The sequence below is a fragment of the Oenanthe melanoleuca genome, chromosome 4 (assembly GCF_029582105.1).
Source record: "Oenanthe melanoleuca isolate GR-GAL-2019-014 chromosome 4, OMel1.0, whole genome shotgun sequence".
Taxonomy (NCBI): Eukaryota; Metazoa; Chordata; class Aves; order Passeriformes; family Muscicapidae; genus Oenanthe; species Oenanthe melanoleuca.
The window spans coordinates 59,343,788-59,358,667 of NC_079337.1; the positions used below are offsets into that span (position 1 = coordinate 59,343,788).

At 39.6% G+C, this 14,880-nt stretch overlaps 1 protein-coding gene across 7 annotated transcripts in view; it reads right to left on the reverse strand.

Annotated features, from left to right (window-relative positions):
* Positions 1–14,880, reverse strand: part of ABLIM2 (actin binding LIM protein family member 2) — a 122,979-nt gene that overhangs the window by 48,582 nt on the left and 59,517 nt on the right. For all 7 annotated transcript variants that reach the window (XM_056489115.1, XM_056489114.1, XM_056489109.1 and 4 more), the window contains one exon: positions 328–415. In XM_056489115.1, the coding sequence (XP_056345090.1) occupies positions 328–415 (88 nt within the window). The remainder of the gene's footprint in view (positions 1–327; positions 416–14,880) is intronic.

Below are 14,880 nucleotides of genomic sequence, written 5' to 3' on the forward strand. Positions count from 1 at the left end.
TCCCACATCCTACTGAGTTTCTCTTTTCTGTTCTCCTTTGAAAAGATACTGCCAGACAAAGACATATGCAACAGCTTTTATTTTCTCTCATGTTTTTCCCTGTATTTAACTGTGTAAGCAGCTTTCTTTGATCAGTTTAGTAGAGCTAGAAGTTACAACATATGAAGATTTCAGGTCATATTTATATTAAATGACACTTCTTCCCATTGCATACTTTATTGCACAAGTCCTTCTGTAACACTGAATTTCTCCTGTGCAAGTCTATGGCGTGGGCAAGCTGGTGTGGGCAAGAGAGCCAAGTGTTTATTTTTTGTTTGTTTAATTTACCTTGAAGATACATTTCTTCTCCTTCTGCAAACATCTGATTGCACCTGACACATCGTGCACAGGTTGGGTGATAATGCTTTTCTCCTGCCTGTTTGGAAAGAAGGTACAGATGATTAAGTATATTGATCAATTTAGCAGTTTTTCTTTCATTCTCTTGAATACAAATAATTAGTTAATAACAATTAGTTCAACAGTCTCCTACAACCACAGTGCTAATTTTTCATTCTAGACAATGCTTTAAAATGTAATTATGGTCTTGCCTACACAAAGTTTATGTGCAATAGCTAAGTCTCTATTTACAGGATAGAAATAAATTTATGCAATGAACACATTTTCCCTGTAAACCAAGTGCAGGGTAGCTTAGGACTTACCTTGAGCACAGATTTGCAACTCAACCATATGTTCATCATGTGTCAACTGAATAAATAATCCTAAAACCATTCTGTGCAAACCATGTTTGCAGCTTTGAGAGTGTCCTGCAGGTAACTTGTACTGAAGAGTTTCCAAGAGGAATGTGTGCAGCCTGCCTATGGGGCTGTAAATCCAGAGCAGGCAGTCTGGGGTACTGTGCACTGACACCCTTGCATGGATAGGCCAAGAGTTTTGTCATCTGTTCAGAGATTAATACACATAATTTGTGTTAAATCAGTGACTGGAATGGGAACAGGACTGAGCCCTCAATTTGCTCAGAACTGCTTAGTAACTCACCAATTTTCATATATTTAAATTCTCAATTACCTGCTCTTTTGGCTTGGGCCATGACAAAAAGGGCACTTGTGGAGTTGTGCTCTCCTGAGTGAACAACAGGGGCCAGACCCTCCAAACTGCACTGCCACCCCATCTTTCAGCTGGCACTCAAAAAACAGAGTTCAACATCCCAAAGACAGCCCTTGCACATGGTCCCAGCACTCCTCACTCCTCAAAATCCCTATGGAACTGAAAGCCAGGTCTTGGCATCTCCTTTCTCCTCTTTGACCCCACACTCCTCCATGCTAGACAGAACTGCCCGTGGTTCAAATGGCTCAAGGTCAATGACATTTCCACCAGGAACAAAAGCCAGGACACCAAGTAACTCTACAGCTTAGAGCTAAAGTAAACTAGGCTTAATTTAAGCAAAGCCTGACTTCAGTAGAAATTCTCCTGAAGTTAAAAATATGCCAACTTTGGTCCATGGAAAATGTCTCATAACTTGCTTACCTCAAAAACATTGAAAGTGCTACTAGGATTGTGGCTACCTTTAAGAAACTGCTATCAACTATTGCCCACTGCCTTCAGCATGTAAACAGGCTCTCACAGCACTGCACTGTAAATCCCCTTCCATCAATCTAGAAATTTAGCCCTGTTGCTACAAAGATGACTTTCCTAACTCTTTCCTATTCACTAAGTTTCAAAGTTTTCAGATGCATTTATAGTAAAGAATGTAACCTGTGTATGGCAGCTATTTTGCCATTCACAATACCAGTTATAGGAATGCAGTAAATCTAGGTTAAAGCATCTCTGGTTTTACTGCATCAGTGTTAACTTGATTCATTCCTGAAAACCTGTGGCAGCACTCCAGATTGACAATAAAGAGCAACACATCCCATCAGGATTGCCATTTTGAAAACAGCTCTGCTCCAGTTCACTCTTTTTATGTTATCATTTGTGCAGATTTCAGAGTGATCTTTGCCATTTCAGACATGGAAGATGGTCACTACTATCTGTGATGATACCTTTAAAGAACCAGACCACAAAGTATTAGTATTGAGCTTAAACTTCAGGTTTAAAATTGCTTCCCTTAGTGCAGGTGCTCAAGCACAGAAAAGTATTTAGTTATCACCAGATAAACTTATGTCTGGCATACCAAATTGAAAAGAAATATAATTTCCCTTGGAAGTGCACAAGCATTGCTAATGGAATGCATAGGCTCAATAATTCAACTCATTTAGCACAGATGATACAATTCCCTGACTAACATTCTCTAAGAGAATTCAATTACTTCTTTGCTAAAATAAACTGCCAGGACAGATTCTCAGATAACCTGGATGCATCACAGAACAAAGTCTATTTCCCTAAATTTAACAGTACAATCAAATATATTATTTTAGTTCACTTAGTGAATTCACTTGCATAGTCAGGAACATCAACTAGGTATAGAATGGCACAGAAAGACCTCTTTTATGATATACACACACCTGTAATAGAAAAATTAGGAGAGAAAAGTGTAGTGATCCTGTTGCTGATGATCACACCAGGAGAGCCCAAATGGATTTTGCATAATTATCTCTGAATTAAAATGGCACAAATTCAAAAATTTCCATATAAGTCTAAGTGCTGACAATGGTTTTTGTTGCTCCTTTTATTTTTTTTTATTTACTTTTTTTTTTTTCTTCTAATCAAAGCACTGAAGACAAGACATAGCAGGCACTTCATCACTTGGAAGTATTTTAAGAAGACTACACCATATTTCTAAATGAGAGGTGCTAGCTGAACCTGAGGCTAGGCAGCTGATGCAGGAATTAATTAATACTATTTATTGACATGTATATGCAGCTACTCTGATTAGATAGCATAAATTACATTCAAACCTAGGACCTGAGTCTGAATCATAAAGTCCCTTGAGTAAATGCCAAGGAGGTTTTCATCAGTGCTCCTTTCTCCTGTCCCCTCAGTTTCAGGGGCTTAATGTCATAGATGAACAACTGGTTCCAGTAGAACCCAGCTATTTTACAAGCTCAGGGCAGAAAATACTGTATGGTTTTGGTAGCTGTAATAAAGGCCTCATCATTTTTTCTCTTCTTCCTTATATTGATGTGAGGTAGTTCACAAATTCCTAACCATATGGTTACTTCTTTGCACAGTTTGAAAGCTCAGTTTGCCAGATTGTTGTCTCAGTGTTTAATAAAATACCAACACACACAGCACAGAAGAAGTGACATTCATCTCTGAGAGATGTCTTACAGTTGAAGTGACAGGTTCTAAAAAACCTCCTCAATATCCTACATTTGCTTCAAGACTGCACCAGGTCTTTGTGCCCAGGAATCCAGATGTGAAGATAGCATTATTGTGAAGATCAATTTGAACACTAATTTTCAGCTGAGACTACCTCAAAACTGCAAAGTGTGTCCTTAGTAATATAGTACATTACCAACAATTTAATTTTTCTTCAGCTGACGATGAACCAGCTTTCCACCATCACCAAGCTGCACTCCAAGAGTGCAATTTAAATGGAGTCAAACAGTCCTCAACACTCTGAGACTAAGTGCTATGAGCTAATTCTTTCCCTTTAGTTATAAAGGGACCCCTTTGAATGTGAAGTCTCCTCTGCAGAGAAGGAAGATCCTTCTGGGCTGATCAGGAATGTTTTACCAGGGGAGCCATGGACCTCCTGCACTGCCTGCCCTGAGCACAGGGACCATCACAGTGTTCAACCTGTCCCACAGCACAACAGACAAACCCATGCTTCACTTACAGCAGGACCAGACAGCTCTGCAACAAAGAACATACAACCAGCTCTTCTCATTTCTCATGACTTGAGGGCTTGAAAGAGAATAAAGCTGATGTGGCAAATGTGAATTAAATCGTTCAAAGCACAATTTGAAAACAGTAAGGGGTGTTATTCGAAAGTTTTCAGAGCAGTTTGATCACCAGGCTTGGAAAACATGCAGTGCTAGCAAAACTAGAGTAATTCATACCAAAAGGAATAACCTTAACTAGCTAAGTTTGAGTTTTAAATTAGCTGTCATCACCCAGGAAAAATATATTACATTACTGCAGACAGCTCAGCAAAAAACTCTGCTCATTTTCTGGCTATGGCTGCCATAACTGATGAAATGGTAGAATATATAAAAGATGATATGCACAATAAGTGTAACTCTATCACAATGACATTGCTTGTCTGGTCTCCCGTGCTGTTTCTAGAAGTGTGATTGATACAATTTTTTACTGCAGTTGATGAGTGACAATTGCTGAGGGATTGGCACAGGAGAAACTGAGCAGCCTAAAGCTCAGAGTGTGAGCTGAGTCCTGGAATGAAGAATCAAGACTTCTATGTCTGGTTCATCACTGAAGTCTAAGCACATCCTATCTCACTGCACTACTCAATGAAGTAGTTAGTAAAGGGAAGACAGAAAGTACAGAAAATCATTTAATATACTGAATAAACTTACAACTATCTCATTATTTTCCTGCGACTTAAAAGCTATCAGTAAACTTTTTCCTGCAAAAACAATAAATAATAATAATAAAAATATCAATCTTATTATCAAATGGCATAGGGGTAATTGATATATTTTATTGCTGGGAGTAAAGAGTTTGTGGAAGTGACAAAAGGTTAGACTGCTGCAATGCATATCAAAGCACATTTTCCATTTTGAGTGTATAATACAATATAGTTGCTATAATAGTTCCTCACTACCATTAAGTGTTGTCTATTGAAGCAGACAACAAATCCTGCCAACCTCATACTCTAAAATCCCCAAACCAAGTCCTAACTGTACCCTACCCTGAATAGAAATAATGAAAAACAGACTACAAAACACTGAGCTGGTGGGTTTGCCAAGGCATGGTGCAGCTGCCTGACCCACAAACAAAGCCCACAGAATAAAGCATTCTTAGTTAAAAGCTTTTCACATGGAACAAATTTGTTGGAGAGTTGTGTCATCACCAGACAACCACCTGCCCAAGCAAAGAGAAACAGAATAAAGCACAAAACCACTGACAGTCAATGAGCCATCCCACCAGGCAGCTTCTCAAACTGAAGTATTGAAGATCTTATAGAAGACATATGACTTGACTGCTGCTGCTTTTGAACTGGAGGGAAATTACTATTTATATGGGATGGGAAGGGGAAAAACATTTAGTGAATGTAGGGATGGGTGAAAGTGTAAAACTTTGATTAGACAATAAATTATTCTCTTTTGTATATATTTTGTCTCCATTTCATGAGTAATGTCCATTCACATGGACATTCCCATTTGCTCATTAAAGGGCACTGATCGTCCTTCAGGTAAACTTCATAGTACAGGCAACAGAAATATAATTCAGTTTAAAGCCAGGAAGTGACCACAGGATGATAGAATACTTCATCTAATCCAACCTCCTGCTCAAAGCAGGGTTGATAGCAAATTCTGCCCAGGAATTTTTTCAGTTGAATATGTAAACCTTCAAAGGATGGAGACTGAACAACCTCTGAGAATATTCCTCCGATGGATAGTAGCTATTCTTAGTTATTCTTAGTGATTTTTTTTTTCCTTTTATATCCAGTCAGAACCTCTCTTCTTTAAATCTGTGACAGTTGTCTCCTGCCCTCCCACCATGTGCCTCAGTAAGGTCATTTTGTCCACATCCTCAAGGTATGGGAACACTACAATTAATTCCCATTAAAGCCATCATTTTCCTGGGCTGAACAAGTTCAGCTCCCTGAGCATCTCCTCAGGATATATGCTCCACCCCTCAACTATCATGACTGTCCTCTACCAAATTCACATTGCTAGTTCTTGCACTCTGTGGGAGACCTCCTTAAAATCTGCTGGCTCTGTTCTGCTCCCATTATCTATCATTTCATATCTGCTTCATTACCTATCATTTTACACTCAACATTGAGGAGCATGTACTTTCAGTGGGAATATTTTTTTCAGAGTATATAAATAAAAAAGGTAGAAAATCACTGAACTCCTTTAGTGGATATTTAATTCATTCTGTTTATACTTCTTCATTCATTCCCCAAATGATTGTTTTTACTGAGATATTAAGCCATTATGTGAATGAACTGTGCCTTTTCTTATGTGCCAGGAATGTACAGGAAACTGCTAATGAAGCACAGGTATAAAAAGGAACTCCACACATTTACCTTTATGAAATTTAATAAAGTTTTTGAATGAGATGCAGCACTTTGTTGTTAAAAAGCCCAATCAGTCACTACATTGATTTATAAAGGCAGATTAACAATTTCTGTAAGTAAATGCAGTTCCCTGACTTTGGCTGGGATAAGGTTTTAATTCCTGCTTCCAGAACTACATTAGATGTTATCTAATAACTCTCTGACCTAACAGCACAGAACTGGCCTAGAAAACTTTTCCTATCAAGTTATTCCACCAATTAGGCAAACCCAATCAGGGGTTGTTCTTGCTTATTCCCACGTGTTAATACAATCCTCCTGCTCTTGGCCAGTGCTTCAACCCACATGGCACAATTCAATCCAAAAGGCTGTGTAAAATCTAGGGCTAAGATGTTTGTCTTGCCTTTTCTCAGGAGTACCATGAAGAAGGTACACAGCACTGCACCATCAAGTGTTGCCAATGGATGAACACACTGATAACTCTGCCACTGCATCCACACTGTGCCATGTTGCAGGGACTATACTGGCTTCCATAAAATAAATTCTAAGGGGTATATTCAAATTGGAGTGATGCTATTCAGAGAATAACCTTTGTGCTTGGAATAGAACACTCTGCTCAGTTACCAGCTTTAAGTGGAATCACATAAAATCTCCACTCACATTTCTAGGAAAGCCAGAGTTTTGCATATGCAACAGAAGGACTTGAAGAATTACTCAGGAATAGTTGTATACAGTAATGGTTAAGTTAGTAAACAGCTGTCATATCATCTACTGGGTTTGAAGGGACAGCCAGCATTGTCAAGGCAGAGGTATTTGGCAAAATATCTACTGTTTATGTCATACAACAGTGTTGAGGAGAAATAAGTGTGAGAGCCAGAAGTTAAAGACAGAATTCTGTAGAGAAAAACTCTCACTAATTCTCTTAGTCACAGTGGACCTGACTCACCAGTGACTCACTCCAACAGCCTGCCAAGGCAAATGAACCCTTTTCATCAGGATTTACACCACTGTAAATGCAGTGTAATGCTTTGTATCAATCATTCTCCTCATCTTCTCCTTACTGGATTCATTAATCATCCTACTGCACGCCAAGAAACAGTCACATGAAATGTTCACTACACACACCTGCAGCATTACCTACAGCTCTAGCAATCTCACATGTACAGTTATTTCATGTTGTTTTGGTTCTGGCTCATCCTGCTGTGCTTTCCAGAGCCTTGAGAATTCCCACCCACCTCTGAGTCATTTTAATTGCTTCCCACATTTCTTATTCTTCCAGGTATAAGGTGCAGATCAAATGTACCAACAAGAACATTCATCTCAGAATGATAACAACTTACTATAATACTGGACTCTCAAAGAAGAAGTTTCTAATGGTTGTGGGAGAAAATAAAATAAAAGTAATTTAAAAACCATAAGGGTTTTCATTTTTAAGAGAAAAAAAAATAAAAGAAGGAAAAATAGCACTATTGCAACTGTAATCTCATTCTGTGACATCTGCAAACAAGTTCTGGCTCAGGAGAGAATTCAGCCCTGCCACAATCAGGTAAAATCTGGAAAAGGACCAAAGTGCATTTTTTTCTACGGAATTTGGTAAATGTTCTTGTAAAGCAAAATGGTCTGTCATACCTAACACCACTGATTTTGCACTCAGTTGTTTCTGTTATGGAGCAAGTGATCTGCCTCTTTTGTCTTTTTCTTCTCAGCTTTGCAATTTTTCTTGCCACCTACTGAGACTGGAAGAGGCTTCTGTTTTCCATCTGCTCAACAAATCTTTATTTCTTTTCCTCTTTCCTTTCCTACTCTTTAAAACCCACCTAGGGGCCAAGACAAGCTGCAGCTGGCTCTCACTTATGCCAGCTCATGATAGGAGAGAGGGAGTGCAGAAGGAGAAAGATGACTTGCAGACATATTCCCCTTAATTTTCAACTTTGCAGCTGTGTATTTAGCACACCCATTTCAGATGGGAAGAATGAAGCTCAAGCAACACTGATCAGCCCTGGAGAAACTGCCTGATTTATCAGAGGAAGCCAGCACAGCTCTTTTCAAGCTGAATGTGGGGATCTGGGCTGTAAACACATAAGAACAGAAGCTGTCTCTCACTCTGTGCCTGAGTAAGGACTGCTGTTCTGGATCACTAGATTTACCTGGGAGTGGAAATGCTGCTGTCACATGCAGAACTGACACCAATAATCCTTCCTGAAAGTAGGAAGTTTCTACTTTCAAATCTAATCCACATACTTCCAGATCAATGTACCATTCAGAAGTTCTTACTTGTAGAGGAGGGAGAAGAAATTTGAAAAAGTACAAAAAATGTTGAAGGCTACTAGGATGAAAAAATCCTAAACCTACAAGAAATGAGTCACAGGCTGCTCTCCTGCTATTAGCAGACACACTGAACTGTTTTCACATGGGCCAGAGCATCCTGGAGACACTTTATCAACAAAAGCAACTTGCTGCTGCAGCACTGCCATGGCTACAGGACAGAGCTGGAGGCAGGGGCTTGTGCTGCTGGCTGGGTCAGGGGAGGTCTGGGGCTTTGCAGAGCTGCAGCATCTCCCTGGTGTGGATCAGAGAACCACCAGGAACAAAACAACACACCAAATAATTGGAGGAGGGACTGAAGACATCCATGATGGGGCAATTTTTCACTTTGTAAGAACACACAAATGCTGGCAAATAGCACTGGGTATTGATGCATCATCACAGCAACACATGGCTTAGAGAGGGAGTGTCGCTGGCAGAGTGTGTGCTGGGGTCTGAGGCTCAGAGGTACCAGGGTGACTCCTGGAATCACTCCTCTGACCCCTAAGTCAGTCAATTCAGGTAATTTAAGACAGTTAACTTGTAGTACATTTTTGCATGAGGAAAGGCAATGGACACCATAACACTGCCAGGCTCAAAAAACAAACTATGCACTAAAACTAACACATACAAACCCACACAAGCACAAACTCACAGCAGCACTACTGAGGACTTTCCCCACACATGTGGGAGGAATTCTCAACAAAAAAAAGCAAGTAAGCAGCTGAGAAAAGAATGAAAAAAAATCCTCAAAAAACCTGCAATAGTCATTCTTCTTTATCAACCAGTTTCCTGCAAATCCCAAACTTTTGGATGTTATTCAGAAATAGTTTGCAGAACCCCTTACTTTGGTAAAAATATAAGTCTTAAGCTATCATCAAATGATACTCAGTGCTCTTCAATAAACCTAGCAAATTATTTACAGGGTAAAAGCTATACAAAGAGTTTGGTTTAGTGTATAGTTTTCTCCTGATACACGAACAATTTCTGAGTTTTTAGCAGTTCAGATAATAAATACAGATAGACATAGCTCAGTATTTCTGGAGAGAAGAAGTGGCTAAAAACGGAAAGGCTGAAAGTGGGAGAAAGATGAGTTAAATTAATCTAGACCAACATAACTGGGCTACAGAAAAAACTAAAAGATAAGGAAGAAAAGCATTTGCATTACTATTTATTTGCTTGCTGATAGTATTTTTAATGATGCCTGTTTTAAAGCAGAAAGTCTAGGTCATCTGTCAACACTTACCTAGCCAAATTCAGATACAATGCACTGATGATTAACCTGCCTTTGCAAGCCAGCAGCCCCAGATAAATGGAAGTGGCAACAACCATTCCCAAGCTTCAGAATGCCTTGCACCCCAGCAAACATTATGCATTGCAAGTGCTGCTTAATGTTTCCTACCTTAGATGGTCTCCTTTTGCAAAAGCTAACGCTGATTTATTTGGATGTGTCTTTCCAACAGTTTTCTTTCTTCTCTGCTGTAGGGAGAAACCTGGTGTAGAGAGCAGTTTCTAAGGAAGGCAGCACTGACACTGGATCCTCTGAGAGCCCTCCCGAGGCTGCCCATGCACAGGGAACCCTCTGCCCGTGCAGACAGAGCCCCTTTATTGCATGTTCCTCTATTAATGCCTATTTAATAAGCTGCTCAAGGTCCTTTCACACATCAGTAGGTCCTGTTGTTAATGATCAGCAGGGTAACAGGCATTGCAGAATGAACCATTCTTCCACACTGCAGGCAGAAATTTGTACTCCCTGCTGCAAAGAATTAGTATCGTCTCTGCTACACTGAGGCTCTTGCAAAGGGAAAGGCAATCGATTTACACAGTAGATATGGCTGCAAACAGAATCAGCTCAACCCTAGGGCAAAGCCAAAAACAAACCATGAAAAATATGATTCATGTTTTAATTAATAAGTCACTGAGGTATAAGTGACATTTAATTGACATAACTGACTGACATTTCTAGTCTCATTCATGGCTAGTACATGCATTTGTTCCCTTATTTCAAACTAACATATGGTTGATTAATAGATTTTAAACATACATATTGATTAGGATTTCTAGACATTTACACATACATGAAAACTAATAAAATGGTAACTTTCTTCCCCCACATAAACTGAGTGCTGCTATGTTAGGGTGTCAGATACTAAACATAAAGATGGTTCCAACTGCTCTAAGTGATTTTCAACAGCACTTTTAAGACACATTTACACCAGAGTCATGTAGCTGTGAATCATGGGACAGTTGTAGATAAAGTGGAGTTCTGAAAATACCCCTGAGGGGTATTTTGGCCACTGATGGGATGCAGTTGCATATCCAAGTAAACATGACCCCCTCACAGCCTACATTAAAACATCCCCAGAAGGTTATCTTTGGATGTGGAGGCTTCCTCTAACAATGTAGGGAAGCACCAGCTGAAACAGCAGATGAAGAGAACCCCTCCCCTCAAAGTACTACCTTGCTATGGGCTGTCAGTGTTAAAGAACTCACAGAAAAAAACTGCACCAGTGTGGGATAAACCAGGACAGTACTTTATCTAGAAAAGGTGGAAGGGGTTGCTATCAGTGCACAAGATAGTGATGAGGTGCTCTCTGCTTCTCCATGCTGAGAAGGTGGTTCCAGCTGGAAACCCACTGTGAAAGGTCTGCCAGCACCACCAGAAAAGCTGGAGCTGACTTCGTGAGCAGAGGAGAACTGGGTTCACTCAGTTTTGTAAAATAAAAGTTGAGAAGAACTAAGACTATTCTCTATAAATTCTCCTTAGAGTTCATCAGTTAAAAGGGACAACACTTAAAAAAATCTAAAAATCAATCTTACCACTTTAAAACAGAGAGATGCTGGAATTGAGATGATATTTCTAAGTGTCAGATGTTAAGGAAACCCAGACATGCCTTCCAGGAGAGGACAAGAGGAGTCATTGGCTGTCACAGTTTTGTCATGCACCTCAACAGCTTTCTAAACCTTTTACACAACCTGCTGTGTGGGAAGGACTGGGAGACAGACAACACATCTCTGCCTCCCCCAGCAAAAAGCAGCTATATGACTGATTAAAAATGAGGAAACAAATGGAAAGTTTTTTCTTGAATGAAAGGGGTTTAAAGCAGGCTCTGAATTATCATCAGAAATACAGTTAAAAAAAAACAAACAATAACTTCTTTATGATATATGCTGAATAGCACAAGTTTAAATTTTAACTAATAAATTACTGCTTGTAATAGAAAAAAAAACGGAGAAAAACATTTTTAGTGCTAAGTGCAGAGAAATAGATTGCAACATGACAAAAGGGAAATGGCTGGTCATAAAAATCAATGGCTTGTTATTTTAAAATGTGTGTTATTGCATGATCATAACTATTGCAGGATTGGCAGCAGATATACAGCACAAGCACTGAAGTAAACCCCTTCTCTCCCTAAAGGTTTTCACAGTGCATTTTAAGTCAAACTATGAAAGTAAACTCTTGCTCTTCCCTTAAGCTGGCAGGTTTATCAATATACATGTACATGGTCAGGGATAACATAACACAACTTCTAGGAGAGGACTGATTTGTATTTAAGAGTATTCTGTATGCATCACAAACAAAGCAAATCTTGTCCATAAATGCACTGGTGGGCAGTGATAAAACAAAAAACAAACAAACCAAGCAGAAAAATCATTGCTTTTAAAAGTAATAAAATTTATCATCTCCATAAATGAACTGCTCAGCCCCTTGTACAGTTTTTCCAGTACAAGTTCCCTGGGAGAGTGGGTGCAAGCCAAGGTGGACTGGAGAGGAAGAAAGGAACTAGAAAGGAATTATAAACAAAGATATCTTGTGTTTAAGCCCATTTACTACAAGGAATGAATCTGGCCCCCAGAAAATGGGCTGAGAGAAGAATTCAGGTAACTAAATCTTCATTGTATTTGGCTGACAACCTACAAAAACAGCCATATTTTTATAACTTATCAGTAAGTCACACTGGTTGACTCTCTCTTCCTTTCTGCTGAATAAACACTTAAAATGAACAAGTGTTGGAAAGGGAGACAATATTATAAAATCTGGGCACAGAACAACTGTGGAAGCAGCTGTCCTCCTGACATTATCATAAAAATCAGAGATGGAAAAAATCCTGTTAGGTCATACAGTCCCTCCCTTTGTCATTGCAGAACTGCTCCCTAACATAGATTCTCCAGTGTCTTGTCCAATCTTGTTACAAGACTTTCTAAGTGATAGTTTCCAGCAGCTCCCTTGGGAGAGTATTCCTCTGCCTAATAAGTCTTGCTGTCAAGATTTCCCCCCACTTTAGGAGCAATTTGCCCTATTATTTCTGTGTTTCTCCAGATAATACTTAAGGTGGTAAAAAACAATACTGATGTTTTGGAAAACGTGTCAGTATTCCAGATAGTTCCATAAATAATAATATGCCCTACAACAAAAGAACAGGCATGACAACCCTGTATTTTTTTTGTGCTCCTGACCAGGAGATACACAAAATATCTATGAGCCTGCTGGTGACAAACAGGCATTGAGCACAATACCAAGACCAGAGAGAGGAAAAGATCAGCCCCAGCTCAAGCCTTTTGAACAAAAACACAAACAACAAATGCCTTAACCACATTAGCTACAGACACATTCTCTGCATCCTTTCCAACCTGTTTGCTCAGCCCAGGACTTTGCTTGGCTTCCTACACAAGGTGTGTGCACTGCCCCCTCATCCAGCTGCTCTCCATGGTCCACACAGAAACTCAATGGCTGCTTTAAGTGATCCCTCACAGAGTTCCAAAGACTCATGGAAATCCAGGCTGATCCTGTGCAAGAAGGCTCACAATGTGAGCCACTGCTTGTAAACAGGCAGTGAGAACTACAGAAAGCTCCAGAGATATGTCATGGAAAAACAGAGGGGATGGGAGATGTCCTGAGGAACAGGATCTCCTGTGACAGCAGAATGCCAGGACATGTGACATGCACCCGTGTTCAAGCTTCATTAGCTTTCTTGCACACAAATCAACAAATGCTTTGTACAACTCCATAGGAAAAAAAGTTTACAAATCATAAAATTTCCAGGTTTGTTCCAACTTGTGCACTTGTTCCAACAAGTGTCCAGACATTAAATGTCATTGTAACCATTCAAATCCATGTCCTGCTCCATCCTAACATCAACCTATGTTTCCTGCTTCACAATGATATAACCTGTGCTTTTACAGATGGTGAAAGTCCATTCTCCTCATCTATTTTTTTAAATGTTTTGGAATCTTGCATCAGTATTTTTTCCACAGTTAATTGCCACAGACCAATGAAAGCAGCCTCCAGCCTGAGCCAGTACCAAAGCAGGATGAGAATCAGTGCTACAGAGCTGTAGTGCTGCTTAGAGCAACTCTGGGGAAAGGACAGGAGAGGGACACACACACACACTGACCAAAACCATCATATGTAACCTCTCATGGTAAAATTCTTACAACAGCTTTCAAAAATTAGCTTTTCCCAAGTTTGTTACTGGCCCATCTACAATAAAAACAAGGAACTGTCTTCCTATTCAGTACACTCTCACCAAGCAGTCAGGAGAATCAACCACAGTCACATGTGCTCCCAGGTCCCATAAATCACACTTGGTACTGTTACTGTGCATACTTTTAACATTTATTTTCTTTTTATTACCCATAGAGACAGCAAGGATCCAGTTCTTAATCACACCACACGCTATTGTTTAACCAGACTGCAGGTAAAATATTACCACATAAAAAGAGCATTCTTGCACATATTTCAAGGCAAGAACCAGGACAGAAAGACACAATACTGTGAATCCAAGAGTCAGTACAGAAACTGGAGCTTCTGTTCTTCTCCTATCTCAGTATTAATCATTCCTTGTAAACTGCTCTGAGTAAGTGCACTCCAAATTTGCCACAGCTTTAACTCTTCTCTCTGCATTCACCTCTCCTAATTACCATCACTTTCAAATCTCACCCCCTTTTACTCCTTTTCATTCAGTGTCAATGGTTAACATCTCTGAAAACACGTAACAGCTTCCACTGGTCACCTTTTACATTTTTGAAGGTTTTAAGATGTCTTCTTTTGTTTTGTCTCTTCCAGCTGAGACAATTGTGTGCAAAAAAAAGTGAGAAAGCTGTCTTTATATTCTTACAAATTCCCTTTTAGAAATCTCTTTTCAGAGAGATCTGTAAAAACATTTGTTAATGGAAGTTTCTCATGCCTATGTTAACATCATATCATCCCATCCAATACAGATTCCCATCTAGTATGGATACTTGCTCATCAGTTCCTAACAAGTTGTAACTGTCCACCACTTGGGCAGTCTTTGTGTGACTCCAAGCAGACCTTTCTCTGGTGGAAGCCCTTTGGGACTTCTCCAGGCTTTCTCAGCTGATGAAGAGAGTGAACTGAGCAACTCTCCCTAACTCCAGCACTGCTTGAACTTCACAGGGAAAAGCAGAAA